We start from the raw sequence: 16,406 nt of genomic DNA, 5'->3' as shown, positions 1-16,406 counted from the left end.
TGTCTTGAAATCACCAAGGCTTTTTGTTATATGAGATTTGTGTTAAATTTCCTTGAAAATCTGTTTTGATATGAGAAAATTTCTCCCTTATTCTTTGCCTTTGGTGTTCTCTTGTCTTCTCTTACACTTCCTGTTTGAGGAGGGATTACAGTTCTGTCCCTATAGCTTTCAAAAAGATTTTGGTTGGTTTCTTAACTTTCATGCCGAATGTTACAGATATACATTTGACCCTTGACCAGCTTGGTGGTTAGGGGCACTGACCCCGTGTGCAGTCGAAAATTCACATATAACTTTGATCCCTACTCCCCACCCCCCAATTTTTTTTTTTTTAATTTTTTTTTCAACGTTTATTTATTTTTAAGACAGAGAGAGACAGCATGAACGGGGGAGGGGCAGAGAGAGAGGGAGACACAGAATCGGAAGCAGGCTCCAGGCTCCGAGCCATCAGCCCAGAGCCTGACGCAGGGCTTGAACTCACGGACCGCGAGATCGTGACCTGGCTGAAGTCGGACGCTCAACCGACTGCGCCACCCAGGCGCCCCCCCCCCAATTTTTTTTAAAGTGGTATCTTTAGCCAGTGTGAGGCTTGAGCTCGTGACCCTGCGATGAGGCGTTGCATGCTCCACTGACTGAGCCAGCCAGGTGTTTGTCCCTGATTCCCCCAAATCTTAACTACTGTTGACTGGAAGCTTTACTGATTACACAGTGAACACATATTTTGTATGTTATATATATAATGTACTGAATTCTTATAATAAAGTAAGCTAGCAAAAATGAAATATTATTAAGAAAATCACAGGGAGGGGCACCTGGGTGGTTCAGTCGGTTAAGCGCTTTGGCTCGGGTCAGGATCTCACTGCTCATGAGTTGGGGCCCCATGTTGGGCTCTGTGCTGACAGTCTGGAGCCTGCTTCAGATTCTGTGTCTCCCTCTCTTTCTCTGCCCCTTCCCTGCTCTCTCTCTCTGTCTCAAAAATAAAGATGAAAAAAAAAAAAAGGCCTTAACCATTAAAAAAAAAGAAGAAAATCACAAGGAAGAGGAAGTACATTTATAGCACTATATTGTATTTATTGGTATTGTTTGTGTCATATGTTTACAAGATGAATTGTCTGTATCTACAACAATATTCTCTTTTTTGATATAAAACATTGTAGATGTTATATGTATTCCTAACATTTAGGCATCAAAAATGATAATATGAAAAAGACATTCATATTTACAGGTTTAATGATTCATTCATTTATAGTGAAGAAGCATCAAGTATGATTGCTTTGTGGTAGTCTGGTGTTACTGATATGATTGCTTCACAGTAGCCTACCCTAATGAATTCCTTTTTTTTTCTCTTCAGTTTTTAAAAAATATTTATTTATTTTTGAGAGAGAGAGCCATGAGCAGGAGAGGAGCAGAGAGAGAGGGAGACAGAAGATCCAAAATAGGCTCTGTGATGTGGACTTGAACTCGCAAACTGTGAGATCATGACCTGAGCTGAAGTCAGATGCTTAACTGACTGAGCCACTCAGGTACTCCTAAAGAATTCATTCTAATGAATGAATCATTATGAAATTTTTGTGGCATACAATATTGTAGTCCTATTCATAATACAGTATTGGAAGCATTGTCACATTAAAAAAAAACAACAACCCTGTGATAGTCTGATAATGAAGTTTCTCCAATTATGAGAGAGACATACTGTATGTAATATAGTTTTTTGAAAGCAAAGTTATAAAACAGTAAGAAAACTTTATTAATACATTATTGATTTTATATTAAATGTCATCATAAAGATAGGCTATCCACTTCCACATGAGTTTTTTGCACACGATGTTCTACATGGTGAATAGTTCGATGATTATGATGACACAGAAACATCTACAGTACTTGCTGTACAGTTACTGATTTTCACATGAAGACACATATACAAGAGATAAGTTTAATTTTTTTTAAGTTTGTTTATTTTGAGAGAGAGAGCGGGCGAGCACGAGCAGGGAGGGGCAGAGAGCGAGAGAGGGAGAGAGAGAGAATTCCAAGCAGGCTCTGCACTGTTCACTGCAGAGCCTGACACAGGGCTTGAACTCACAAGCACACTTAACCGACGGAGCCACCCGGGTGCCCCAAGATAAGTTTATTAACTATGACATATAATTGTTTAGTGTTCATTAAGTGGAAGTGGATCGTCATAAAGATCTTCATCCTCATTTTCTTCATGTTGAGTAGGCTGAGGAGGAGGAAGAGGAGGGCTTGTCTTGCTGTCTTGGGTGGCAGAGGCAGAAGAGGTGAAAGAAGTGAAAGGGGAGGCAGGAGAGGCAGGCACACTCAATGTAACTTTATGGAAATACATTATAATTTCCATCTGACTTTTTTGCCTTTTCATTTTTCTAAAAATGTCATACAGGAGACATCAGCATGGTATGGTATCATAGAAGGGTCCTGGTCAAAAAAGAAGTCAAAGCAGTCTTGACTAATTGAAATCCTTCTGCTGAATTGTCTAATGTCAATTTGTTTTCTGGCACTGCTTCTTTTACCTCTTCTTTCTCATCATCTGGCACTGGTTTGGAAACACTTACCTCCATCAATGTGTCTCCATCAAATTCTGCCTTCTGGTGTGGTGTCTCTTAGCTCTTGAAATTCTTTAAGATCCCTATCTTGAAACTCTATCTCCCACCTTTTTTGCCATATGTACAGACTCTTTCATGTTTTCCTTGATTGGCTCTGTTGTAAATCTTGTGAAGTCATGCATAACATTTAGACACAGTTTTCTCCAGCAGGAATTTATTGTTTCAGGCTTTGATAGCTTTCACTACTTTTTGTGTAACAATGATGACATCTTCAGTGGTGTAATCTTTCCAGACCCTCATGATGTCCTCTCTTATCGGGGATCTCTTCCATAGCATTGACAGTACTTTTCACAGAGTACTGTGTGTAATGAGCCTTAAAGGTCTTCATGACCTGACCCCCTGGATCTAGAGGCTGAATTAGAGATACTGTGTTTGGGGGCAAGTAGACTGTTTGACGCCTTTGATGGTAAAGTTATGGGGTTTTGAGTGCCCAAGGGCATTGTTCAATATCAGAATAATTTTTTTTATTTGAAAAATGTGATTAGTCACTCATTCCTCTAAGCAAACCTGAGACTACCAAGTTCTAGTCTCAGATCACGGCTTCAAAAATTGAAATTTGTCATTGTTTTTCCATTCCTCAATTCCAGTGTCCACCCCCAGAATTTGTACCCCTTTTCCTGTGTAAGGGATTCCACACTTGAAGAGTCTTTTCTTTTTCTTTTTTTTTAAAAGACTCTTAATAGGGGTAGAGACCACCTTCGTCCATAAGAGGGGAAACCCCAGTTTCCCAGACATTTTTGAAGTTGGACATGGCGTGAGGCTCCACCACTCTGGTGACCACATGCCACGTTCTGACTCAAGGCATGCTGACACAGAGGCTGAAAAACTGTGCAGAATGCATTTGGCACAGGTGGTATGAGTGGCACTAGTATTGTCCTGTTGCCAGGAGCAGCAGCAATAGCAGCCCTGACCACAGGGTCCATTGTTCAAAGTTTAATAAAGATGAGAATCAAAAGAATTTTATTTTATTAAAAATTGTTTTTAATGTTTAATTTTGAGGTCGGGGGCGGGACACAGAATCCGAAACAGGCTTCAGGCTCTAAGCTGTCATCGTGGAGCCAGATGTGGGGCTCGAATTCACGAACCATAAGATCGTGACCTGAGCTGAAGTTGAATGCTTAACTGGTTGAGCCACCCAGGTGTCCCCAAGAATTTTAAAAAGTAGATTTTACTGGCAAGGTACTTCCTGACTTCAGGGACAAAGCAATGGTAGAACCAGTTTAGAAAAAGGATTCTTGTTGTCCAGAGACTTCTTGCTCTACAACCGAATGATGGCAGCTGATGTTCATCTTTTTCCTTTCAAGGCTCAGGTGTTAGCAACTTTATAGTTGCTGATCATGAACCTTACTGCATTTGCACAAAACAGTACAATTAGCCTATCTCTTCCCACCTTAAATCCTAGTGCTTGTGTCTCTTCCTTACTAATAAATGTTCTTTGTGACATTTTCTTCACAGGATAGGGCACTTTTGTCTGCATTAAAAACTTGTTCAGGCAGATATCCTTCTCAGTGATTTTCTAAACGGCATTTGAGAATTCATCTGCTGCCTCTTGCTCAGCAGAAGCTGCTTCTCCTGTTATCTTTACATTTTTTAAGCCAAACGTCTTTCTAAAATTCTCAAACCATCCTTTGCCGGCATTAAATTCTTCAGCTTGCTTTAGAACCTTCACCTTCCTTTTGCTGTAAGTTGTCATATAAGGACTTCAGTTTTTCTTGAATTGAAGAATCTTGAGTCTACAGGTATGCCTTTCTTGTTAGCAACCTGCACCCACATAAAAGCTGCATTTTCAATACAAGATCAAAAAGTATTTCACAAAAAGTTCAAGGTTTTCACTCCTGCTGGCACAGATGTGGTGATGGCTTCATGAATTTTCCTTTTCTTTTTTTACAACAGTCCTTACACTGGATTCATTTATCTTGAAATCATGGGCAACCGCAGCTACAGACCTCAATCTGTGGTACATATCAAGCAATTCAGCTTTTTCAGACTTTTCTCTGAAAAGTCTGGGTGCACTTACAGCATCACTAGTGGCACTTTGTGTGGGTCTTGGTGTCATTCAAAGCTTATGGTTTTGCACTAAATGTGATGAAAAATACATGAGAACCATGAGAGATCACTTTTTACTGTGATACACAGTTTACTGGAGAGATGAACTGTTCGTGTGGAAATGGTTAGCATCACATAGAGTTTGAAGCAGACAGTCTTAACACTTGAGCTCACTGCAATAGCAACAGGAGGTGGTTACGAAATTATTACAGTAGTACAGTATTACTACAGTTAGTTTTATGCAGTTATGATTTAATACTGCATCTTTACATTTGTTTACATTTGTCAGTTGGAATGGCACCATGTACAGACTGTGTGTGTAAGTTTTGATAAATTTTAACTTTTTTTAATAGATTTTGTATATTTTATGGTAGTAAATGATAACATAGACTAGTATCTACATATATTTCATGCATTCATGACATACCTTTTCAATTTTTTCAATATCTCTGGGCTCTTCAGCTCATCTGTGAGTTTTTTCAAATTACAAACCTCTAAAAATTTTTTCAATATATTTATTGAAAAAAGTCCATGTGTAAGTGGACCCATGCAGTTCAAACCTGTATTGTTCAAGGTTCAACTGTACTTTGAAATGCTTCTCCTCTTTTTTTCTAGGTTGTTAAGAAAAACCTAAAGTAAAATTAGTCCTTGAGATTTATTTTTTGAATGTGAAATGCTTCTTAAAGCTATTCCCACTGTGGTTAGAGTCTTTGGTTTATTGTCCTGTCCTCCTTGTTTTTCTTTTTTTTTTCTTGAGCCCTTCTTCTTCATTTTTGATCTGGTCTTATCCTCTAGGCCTCCTGTATAGCTGTCATCCTGGGGTGTCATAATCAGCCCAGGGATTCCCTTTACTTCTGTCATGCTGGAGTCCGTGTTTCCTAGGTCCCTTTTCTTTCTTTTGTTTATCCTCTCATTTTGATGTAGAACATTCTCTTATAGTTGGCTGGGAAAGGGCTCAAGAGATTATTGTTACTTTCTCATTATTACATTTTTTGGTACCCATCCAGCTACTAACCAGGCCCGACCCTGTTTAGCTTCTGAGATCAGACAAGATCAGGTGCGTTCAGGGTGGTATGGCCATAGACTTTTGGTACTTATTTGGATATAATTTTCTTTTTATCCTTCTCTAAGATTATTTGGAGGTTTTTAGTAATTGTTTTCTTCTTTCTCCATTATTTCTATTCATTCCTCTCACCCCTATTTGTTTTGGTGCCTTCCCTTGTTGGAATCTTCCTCAATATTTGGTGCTTTTTGGCTGTTCATTTTTTAAAGGTCTATTCTATTGAAATACAATTTAGATATAATAAAATGCACAAATTTTAAGTATTCAGCTTAATAAGTTTTGACAAATGTTTCTCTTGTGTAATTGCCACCCCAGTCAAATATATAAAACATTTCCATCACCTCAGAAGAGTTGCCTCCTACCTCTTTGCAGTCTGTTCCCTACAGTCCCACCCACACACCCTTTACTTCATCATTGGTCAGCTACTAGTTGTCTTTGTCATCATAGCTAGTTTTGCCTCTGTAAGATATTGATATAATGTAGTCATACAGTGTATGTTCTATTGTGTCTGATTTCTTTTGCTCAGTATCATTTTTGAGATTCATTTATGTTGTTGCATTAATCAGTAGTTTCTTTATGTTTATTGCAGATTACCATTCCTTGTATGGATATACCACATTTATTTTTTCACCAGTTTATGGACAAAGGAGTTGTTTCTAGTATTTTGGCAAGTTTATTTATTTTTGTTTAACTTTTTCATTTTTTTGAATGTTTATTTTGAGAGAGAGAGGAGAGAGAGCAAGCACAAGCGGGACAGGCATGGAGAGAGAGAATCCCAAGTTGGCTCCATGCTGTCAGCACAGACCCCAATGAGAGGCTCAGTCTCACAAACTGTGAGCTGAAAACCTGAGTCAGAAAACAAGTGTCAGACGCTTAACCTACTGAGCCACCCAGGCACACTATTTCTTTATTTTTGAGAGACACAGAGAGAGACAGAGAGAGAGAGAGAGAGAGAGAGAGAGAGAGAGAGAATGAGAATGGGTTGAGGAGGGGCAAAGAGAGGAAGAGAGAATCCCAAGTTTTCAAACCCATGAGGTTTCTCTCGCTACTATGAACGTTTATTGAATGTTAATCTATGTGCCAGGGACACTTCAGTCTTTATTTTTTGGGTCCTTTCTGTCTTACACAAGACTGTAGACCAGTCCCTTTCTCTTTGCAGATACTGTAAGCATTGATTTATGTGGTTTTGTCTCTGACTTATTGTGCTGCTTATTTGTGGTTTTTAAAATTTTTTTTTATTTTTTATTTTTTAAAATTTACATCCAAATTAGTTAGCACATAGTGAAACAATGATTTCATGAGTAGTTTCCTTAATGCCCCTTACCCATTTAGCCCATCTTCCCTCCCGCAAACCCTCCAGTAACCCTCAGTTTGTTCTCCATATTTATGAGTCTCTTCTGTTTTGTCCCTCTCCTTGTTTTTATATTATTTTTATTTCCCTTCCCTTATGTTCATCTGTTTTGTCTCTTAAAGTCCTCATATGAGTAAATTCATAGGATTTTTGTCTTTCTCTGACTGACTAATTTCACTTAGCATAATACCCTCTAGTTCCATCCACGTAGTTGCAAATGGCAAAATTTCATTCATTTTGATTGCCAAGTAATACTCCATTGTATATATATACCACATCTTCTTTATTCATTCATCCATCAATGGACATTTGGGCTCTTTCCATGCTTTGGCTATTGTTGATAGTGCTGCTATAAACATGGGGGTGCATGTGTCCCTTTGAAACAGCACACCTGTATCCTGTGGATCAATGCCTAGTAGTGTAATTGCTAGGAAGTAGGGTAGTTCTATTTTTAGCCTTTTGAGGAACCTCCATACTGTTTTCTAGAGGGGCTGCACCAGCTTGTATTCCCACCAATGCAAAAGAGATCCTCTTTCTCTGCATCCTCACCAACATCTGTTGTTGCTTGAGTTGTTAATGTTAGCCATTCTGACAGGTGTGAGGTGGTATCTCACTGTGGTTTTCATTTGCATTTCCCTGATGATGGGTGATGTGGAGCAGTTTTTCATGTGTCGGTTGGCCATCTGGATGTCTTCCTTGGAGAATTGTCCATTCATGTCTTTTGCCCATTTCTTCACTGGATTATTTGTTTTTTGGGTGTCAAGTTTGATAAGTTCTTTATAGATTTTGGATACTAACCCTTTATCTGTTATGTCATTTGCAAGTATCGTCTCCCATTCCATCGGTTGCCTTTTAGTTTTGCTGATTGTTTCCTTTGCTGTGCAAAAGCTTTTTATTTTGATGAGGTCCCAGTAGTTCATTTTTGCTTTTGTTTCCCTTGCCTCTGGAGACGTGTTGAGTAAGAAGTTGCTGCGGCCAAGATCAAGGAGGTTTTTGCCTGCTTTCTCCTCGAGGATTTTGATGGCTTCCTGTCTTACATTGAGGTCTTTCATCCATTTTCAGTTTCTTTTTGTGTATGGTGTAAGAAAGTGGTCCAGGTTCATTCTTCTGCATGTCGCTGTCCAGTTTTCCCAGCACCACTTGCTGAAGAGACTGTCCTTATTCCATTGGATATTCTTTCCTGCTTTGTCAAAGATTAGTTGGCCATATGTTTGTGGGTCCATTTCTGGGTTCTCTATTCTGTTCCTTTGATCTGAGTGCCTGTTCTTGTGCCAGTACTATACTGTCTTGATGGTTACAGCTTTGTAGTATAGCTTGAAGTCTGGGATTGTGATGCCTCCTACTTTGGTTTTCTTTTTCAAGATTGCTTTGGCTATTTGGGGTCTTTTCTGGTTCCATACAAATTTTAGGATTATTTGTTCTAGCTCTGTGAAGAATGCTGGTGTTACTTTGATAGGGATCGCATTGAATATGTAGATTGCTTTGGGTAGTATCGACATTTTAACAATATTCTTCCAATCTGTGAGCATGAAATATTTTTCCATTGTTTTGTGTCTTCTTCAGTTTCTTCCATAAGCTTTCTATAGTTTTCAGTGTATATTTTTCACCTCTTTGGTTAGATTTATTCCTAGGTATTTTATGGTTTTTTTGTGCAACTGTAAGTGGGATCGATTCCTTGATTTCTCTTTCTGTTGCTTCATTGTTGGTGTATAGGAATGCAACCGATTTCTGTGCATTGATTTTGTATCCTGCAACTTTGCTGAATTCATGAATCAATTTTAGCAGTTTTTTGGTGGAATCTTTTGGGTTTTCCATATAGAGTATCATGTCATCTGAGAAGAGTGAAAGTTTGACCTCCTCCTGGCCGATTTGGATGCCTTTTATGTCTTTGTGTTGTCTGATTGCAGAGGCTAAGACTTCCAATACTGTGTTGAATAACAGTGGCGATAGTGGACATCCCTGTCTTGTTCCTGACCTAAGGGAAAAGCTCTCAGTTTTGCCCCATTGAGGATGATATTAGTGTTGGGTCACTTGTATATGGCTTTTATGATCTCGAGGTATGCTCCTTCTATCCCTACTTTCTTGAGGGTTTTTATCAAGAAAGGATGCTGTATTTTGCCTAATGCTTTCTCTGCATCTATTGGGAGGATCATATGGTTCTTGTCCTTTCTTTTATTGATGTGATGAACCATGTTAATTGTTTTGCAGATATTGAACCAGCCCTGCATCCTAGGTATAAATCCCACTTGGTCGTGGTGAATACTTTTTGTAATGTATTGTTGGATCCGGTTGGCTAATATCTTGTTGAGGATTTTTGCATCCATGTTCATCAGGGAAAGTGGTGTATAGTTCTCCTTTTTAGTGTGGTCTCTGTCTGGTTTTTGAATCAAGGTAATGCTGGCTTCATGGAAAGACTTTGGAAGTTTTCCTTCCATTTCAATTTTTTGGAAAAGTTTCAAGAGATTAGGTGTTAACTCTTCCTTAAATGTTTGGTAGAATTCCTCTGTAAAGCCATCTGACCCTGGACTCTTGGTTTTTTTGCAGATTTTTGATTACCAATTTGATTTCCTTACCAGTTATGGATCTGTTCAAATTTTGTATTTCTTCCTGTTTCAGTTTTGGTAGTGTATGTTTCTAGAAATTTGTCCATTTCTTCCAGTTTACCCATTTTATTGGCATATAATTGCTCATAATATTCTCTTATTATTGTTTTTATTTCTGTTGTGTTGGTTGTGATCTCTCCTCTTTCATTCTTGATTTTATTTATTTGGGTCCTTTCTCTTTTTGATCAAACTGCCTAGTAGTTTATCAATTTTGTTAATTCTTTCAAAGAACGAGCTTTTGGTTTCTTTGATCTGTTCTACTGTTTTTTTTTTGTTTCAATAGCATTAATTTCTGCTCTGATCTTTATTATTTCCAGCTTTATTATTTCTGCTGGTTTTGGGTTTTATTTGCTGTTCTTTTTCCAGCTCCTTAAGGCGTAAGGTTAGGTTGTGTATCTGAGATCTTTCTTCCTTCTTTAGGAAGGCCTGGATTGCTATATGCTTTCCTCTTATGACTGCCTTTGCTGCATCCCAGAGGTTTTGGGTTGTGGTGTTATCATTTTCACTGACTTCCATATACTTTCGAATTTCCTCTTTAACTGCTTGGTTAGCCCATTCATTCTTTAGTAGGATGTTCTTTAGTCTCCAAGTATTTGTTACATTTCCAAATTTTTTCTTGTGGTTAATTTCGAGTTTCATAGCATTGTGGTCTGAAAATATGCACGGTATGATCTCGATCTTTTTGTACTTACTTAGGGCTGATTTGTGTCCCAGTATATGGTCTATTCTGGAGAACGTTCCGTGTGGACTGGAGAAGAATGTATATTCTGCTGCTTTAGGATGAAATGTTCTGAATATATCTGTTAAGTCCATCTGGTCCAGTATGTCATTCAAAGCCATTGTTTCCTTATTGATTTTTTGATTAGGTGATCTGTCCATTGCTGGAAATGGGGTGTTGAAGTCTACTATTATGGTGTTACTATCAATGAGTTTCTTTATGTTTGTGATTAATTGATTTATATATTTGGGTGCTTTCACATTTGGCACATAAATTTTTACAATTGTTAGGTCTTCTTGTTGGACAGATCCCTTGATTATGGTATAATGTCCTTCTGCATCTTGATACAGTCTTTATTTTAAAGTCTAGATTGTCTGATATAAGTATGGCTACTCCGGCTTTCTCTTGTTGACCATTAGCATGATAGATAGTTTTCCATCCCCTTATTTTCAATCTGAAGGTGTCTTTAGGTCTAAAGTGGGTCTCTTGTAAACAGCATATAAATGGATCTTGTTTTCTTATCCATTCTGTTACCCTATGTCTTTTGATTAGAGCATTGAGTCCATTGATGTTTAGAGTGAGTACTGAAAGATCTGAATTTATTGCCATTATGATGCTTGTAGAGTTGGAGTTTCTGGTGATGTTCTCTGGTCCTTTCTAATCTTTGTTGCTTTTGGTATTTATCTATCTATCTATCTGTCTGTCTGTCTGTCTATCTATCTATATATCTTCTCTACCCTCAGAGAGTCCCCCTGAAAATTTCTTGCAGGGCTGATTTAGTGGTCACAGACTCCTTTAATTTTTGTGTGTCTGGGAAACTTTTTATTTCTCCTTCTATTTTGAATGACAGGCTTGCTAGATAAAGAATTCTTGGCCGCATATTTTTCTGATTTAGCACACTGAATATATCCTGCCACTCCTTTCTGGCCTGCCAAGTTTCTGTGGATAGGTCTGCTGCAAACCTGATCTGTCTTCCCTTGTATGTTAGGGACTTTTTTTCCCTTGCTGCTTTCATGATTCTCTCCTTGCCTGAGTATTTTGTGAATTTGACTATGATATGCCTTGATTTTCAGTTTTTGTTGAATCGAATGGGGGTCCTCTGTGCTTCCTTGATTTTGATATCTGTGTCTTTCTCCAGGCTAGGAAAGTTTTCTGCTATGATTTGCTCACATAAACCTTCTACTCCTATTTGTCTCTCTTCCTCTTCTGAGACCCCTATGATTCTGATGTTGTTCCTTTTTAGTGAGTCACTGATTTCTCTAATTCTTAAATTGTGCTCTTTTGCCTTAATCTCCCTCTTTTTTTCTGTTTCATTATTCTCTATAATTTTGTCCTGTATATCACTGATTCTCTGTTCTGCCTTATCCATCCTTGCCGCTGCTGCATTCATCCATGATTGCAGCTCAGTTATAGCATTTTTAATTTCATTCTGGTTATGTTTTACTTCTTTTTCCTGCAGAAAGGGATTCTAATCTATTTTTGACTCCAGCTAGTATTCTTATTATTGTGATTCTAAATTCTGGTTCAGACATCTTGCTTTTATCTGTGTTGGTTAAATGCCTGGCTGTCGTTTCTTTGTGCTCTTTCTTTTGGGGTGAATTCCTTCGTTTTGTCATTTTGAAGGGAGAAAAGGAATTAATGAGGTAGAAAAATTGAAATAAAGGAAATTAAAATTAAAAATTAAAAATACACACAGACACAAAAATCAAATAGATGATGCTAGGTCCTAGGTGTGTTTTGGTCTGGGTGTTGAAAGTGGTTTGACAGATTAGAGAAAAAAAGGTGGGGGTGGGGGGAGAAAAAAAAAGAAATCGTTTGAGAATTTGAAAAAATGAATACACTGAAGTAGACTAAAATGAGATGATGATGGTAAAATAGAATTTGAAAAAATATACACAAAAGTAAAGAATATAGTAGAAAAAAATTAAAGAACAATATTTTTAGTATTTTTCTTTAAATTTTTTCTTCAATTTTAATTTTTTTCTTTAATTTTCTTTAATTAATTTCTTTAATTTTCTTTATGATTTTAATTGCTACCTATATGCTGATGACTCTCCTCAAACCTCTCCTGAGTTTTACACTCATAATCATAAAAACTCAATGAGTTTCCCCAAGGTTCTTCACATGCTGTATATCCTTACCAGAATTTATCATGTTTTCTTCCTCACTTTTTTTCTTACATTCCCTTTCTGCATGGAAATGCCATCTTACAAGTTTCCCTGACTAGAATACTGAGTAGTATTCTAGATAGCTTCTCACTCAGGCTTCAAGTTCTACCGACTTCCTTGTACACATTTCCCAGATTTAGCTTCTCCTTTTCTTGTATTAGCAGTCTACTTTTTGCTTCTTTACACTACTAGCAGAATAAACTGTCTGAATTGTATCTATGTCCTGTTTCTTATCTGCCAGGAGTTTGTATCTGAATTGAATGTGACCATATCCCTTCCTTATTATGACAGAGCAAAATTTTTATGCCTTGGTCAAATGACCACCTATGTAGGTCTATCATTTACTGCCCCTGCCTTGTTTATTTTGTTCTAGTAACATAGAATTCTCCATACATTCCATACATCATTGTACTTTGAAACAAACTATTATCTCTGCCTGACATGCCTTTGTTCCTTTGGCTTTGGTTAGCCTTTAAAATTTTATGTAATCATTCTCTCTGTCCAGTCTTCTTTTCCTCCAGCTTGGGCTAAAGCTACCATTTCTCTGCCTCCATTATGATCCTTGAACTGACTGTGTAATATTAAAGGGTATTTTTCTTGTCCTTGTAGACAGATATTGTTCTATTCAGTGAAAAAAGTCTGCAATGCCTAAAATAAAGTAATGACTCTAATTTTTTTTGATAATGGGGGCCTAAAAATGTTAGGTTGTTAGGGTGCCTGGGTGGCTCAGTTGGTTAAGCATCCAAATCTTGATTTCTGCCCAGGTCATAATCTCACAGTTCATGAGATTTAGCCCCACATCGAGCTCTGTGCCGACAGGGTGGAGCCTGCTTGGGATTCTGTCTCTTTGTCTCTCTCTGTCCCTCCCCTGCTCTCTGTCTCTGAAAAATAAACATTTTTTTAAAAAAAGGAAAGAAAATAAAATGTTAGTTTGTTAAAATAATTATTTATAGAAGATTACTTTCTTTATAAATGATGACAAAATTTAAGCTAAACTTGGGATCTGTCCTTCACATGGATAGATAAGTGCTGAAGAAGTACAGATAATATAATTTTTATCCCAAAGGAAATGAATGCATTGTTGCTGAAAACATATTATTTGCAGAATCTAATGCCATTTAGATTATCAGCTAATTTGAAATACTTGTTACCTCTTCCTTGCCCCTGCCTAAAATTTGTATGTTTACTATTCTGTTGTTGGAAAGTAGTGGGTCAACAATTTTCCCATTTATTTTCTTCGTTAGATTGGAAAGTATTGGAATTATGACAAAATATCTTTGGCTTTGTCATACTTATCTGGAAAGAGAAATGATATTTTTATTAGGAATAATATTTTATAATATTTTATTAGGAATAATATTTTATTAGGAGTAATATTTATATTTTTTAGGGCCAGTTTTTATTTGGAATTTGGTTGGAAAAATGTAAAGATTTCTTTAATTTGATTTAAAAAAAATTGTATAGTTGACATACACTATTATATTAGTTTCAGGTATATAACATAGTGGTTCAATGTTTATATACATAATGAAGGGTGCCTGGGTGGCTCAGTTGGTTAAGTGTCCAACTTCAGCTCAGATCATGATCTCATGGTTCGTGGGTTCCAGCCCGTGTCGGGCCCTATGCTGACAGCTCAGAGCCTGGAGCCTGCTTTGCATTCCGTATCTCCCTCACTGCCCCTACTCTACTTGTGCTCTGTCTCTCTCAAAAATAAATAAACATTAAAAAAATTGAAAAAACTATATATATATACATAATGAAATGGTTGTCACCTGTCGCCATACTAAGTTAATACACTATTATTGACTATATTCCCAATGCTGTACTTTACATCCCTGTAACTTATTTATTTTATAACTGGGAGTTTGTACCTCTTTATCTCCTTCACCTATGTTGTCCATCACCTCATCCCTTCTTTCTTCTCAGGCTATCACCAGTTTTTTCTCTGTATTTATGAGTCTGTTTCTGTTTTTTTAGATTCCACATATAAGTGAAATCATACAGGATTTGTCTTTCCCTGTCAGACTTATTTCACTTAGGATAATACTGTCTGAGTCCATTCATGTTGTTGCCAGTGGCAGGATTTCATTTTTTTTATGGCTGAGTAATATTCCACATTATATATCTAGATATATCTATACCGTATCTTCTTTATCCATTTATCAGTTCATGGACACTTAGGGTTGCTTCCATAATTTGGCTATTGTAAATACTGCAGCGAACATAGGGGCACATCTGTCTTTTCAAATTAGTGTTTTTGTTTTCTTTGGATAAATGCTCAGAAGGGGGTGTGGGGGCAAATACTCAGAAGCGGACTGCTGAATTGTATGTTATTTCTATTTTTAATTTTTTGAGGAACCTCTATACTGTTTTCCATTGTGGCTGCATCAGTTTACCTTCCCACCAACAATGCACAAGGATTCCCTTTTTTCCACATCCTTGCCAACACTTATTTTGAAAAAATGAAGATTTTGAAAGACTTCTTTTTTCTTGTGGTTTCTTACCCTCTTCAATTTCTGGATTACAGTTACCGACGTAGAGCTGAAACGACTGAAAGATGCCTTCAAGAGAACCTGTGGACTCTCATACTATATGGGCCAACACTGCTTCATCAGGGAGGTGCTTGGGGATGGAGTGCCTCCAAAAGTTGCTGAGGTAATCTTTATATTGTAGGTTTTCCTTTGAGATAGTTACCCACCAGCCTGACTTCCTGAGGAGCCTTCTGGCCTTGACATGTATAATCTTCCTCACAGTTATTTTTCTTGCCATGTAGGTAAACAGGTATTTTATTTTATTTTTATTTTATTTTATTTTATTTTATTTTATTTTATTTTATTTTATTTTATATTTTATATTTTATTTTTTTTATATTTCATTTCATTATTTCATTTTTTATTATTTAAATTCAAGTTAGTTAACATACAGTGTAGTCTTGGTTTTGGGAGTGGAACCCAATGATTCATCTCTTACATATGACACCCAGTACTCATTCCTAAAAGTCCCATCCTTAATGACCATCACTCCTTTAACCCATCCCCCCACACACCTCCCCTCCAGCAACACTCAGTTCTCTGTATTTAAGAGTCTCTCAAAGGTTTACCTCCCTTTATCTTAAAGCAAGTCTTATTTTAGATGTCAGTATGATTGTGTTTTTAGAGGCCATAGGGGCGTAACACAGATCTGCAGTTGTACTTTTATATTTTTGAGTTTTAATAGCCACTGATTATAATCATGGGACCATTTGTGTGACTGGCTTCTTATTCTTATAAACTTTGTTACTCTGACATAAATTTTATGTTGGGAATATGTTTTATAAATTTTGTGTTAAAGAAAACCTTTCCATTTTAGTAAAACCTAATTAAATTAATTGTATAAAATTAAGTGTTGGGGCACCTGGGTGGCTCAGTTGGTTGAGCGTCCAAATTCGGCTCAGGTCATTATCTCACAGTCTGTGGGTTCGAGCCCCGTGTTGGGCTCTGTGCTCAGAGCCTGGAGCCTGCTTCAGATTCTGTGTCTCTCTCTCCTTCTGCCCCTCTCCCACTTGTGCTTTGTCTCTCTCTCTCAAAAGTAAGTAAACATTAGGAAAAAAAAAATTAAAATTGAGTGTTGAAATGCTAGCTCACTGGAACCTGTAAAGGCTTATTTAATTTCTACCAAAAATTTTACGTAGAGGTAAAATGTGCTAAGTTGATATAAATATACTCTTTCTAAAAATAGTTAATTATTTTATAGCTACAGACACAGATATGCACTATGTTATTCTGAATATGAAATGACAATAAAACACTGAAACTGTTAATAAAACACTGAAAATTATAGTTATTTTAGGCTTGGTATATTAT

General features: G+C 37.1%; 1 protein-coding gene and 1 long non-coding RNA gene across 3 annotated transcripts in view; one reads left to right on the top strand and one right to left on the bottom strand.

Annotated features, from left to right (window-relative positions):
- Positions 1-16,406, top strand: part of USP32 (ubiquitin specific peptidase 32) — a 244,812-nt gene that overhangs the window by 56,409 nt on the left and 171,997 nt on the right. For both annotated transcript variants that reach the window (XM_086686756.1, XM_086686755.1), the window contains exon 2: positions 15,092-15,219. In XM_086686756.1, coding sequence (XP_086542882.1) covers positions 15,092-15,219 — 128 coding nt within the window. The remainder of the gene's footprint in view (positions 1-15,091; positions 15,220-16,406) is intronic.
- Positions 1-16,406, bottom strand: part of LOC147574219 (uncharacterized) — a 125,873-nt gene that overhangs the window by 2,344 nt on the left and 107,123 nt on the right. The window lies entirely within an intron of this gene.

This window comes from Puma concolor, chromosome E1 (genome assembly GCF_028749965.1).
Source record: "Puma concolor isolate L17-30 chromosome E1, mPumCon1.1.hap2, whole genome shotgun sequence".
Lineage (NCBI taxonomy): Eukaryota > Metazoa > Chordata > Mammalia > Carnivora > Felidae > Puma > Puma concolor.
This window is presented reverse-complemented; position numbering and strand designations above follow the sequence as displayed.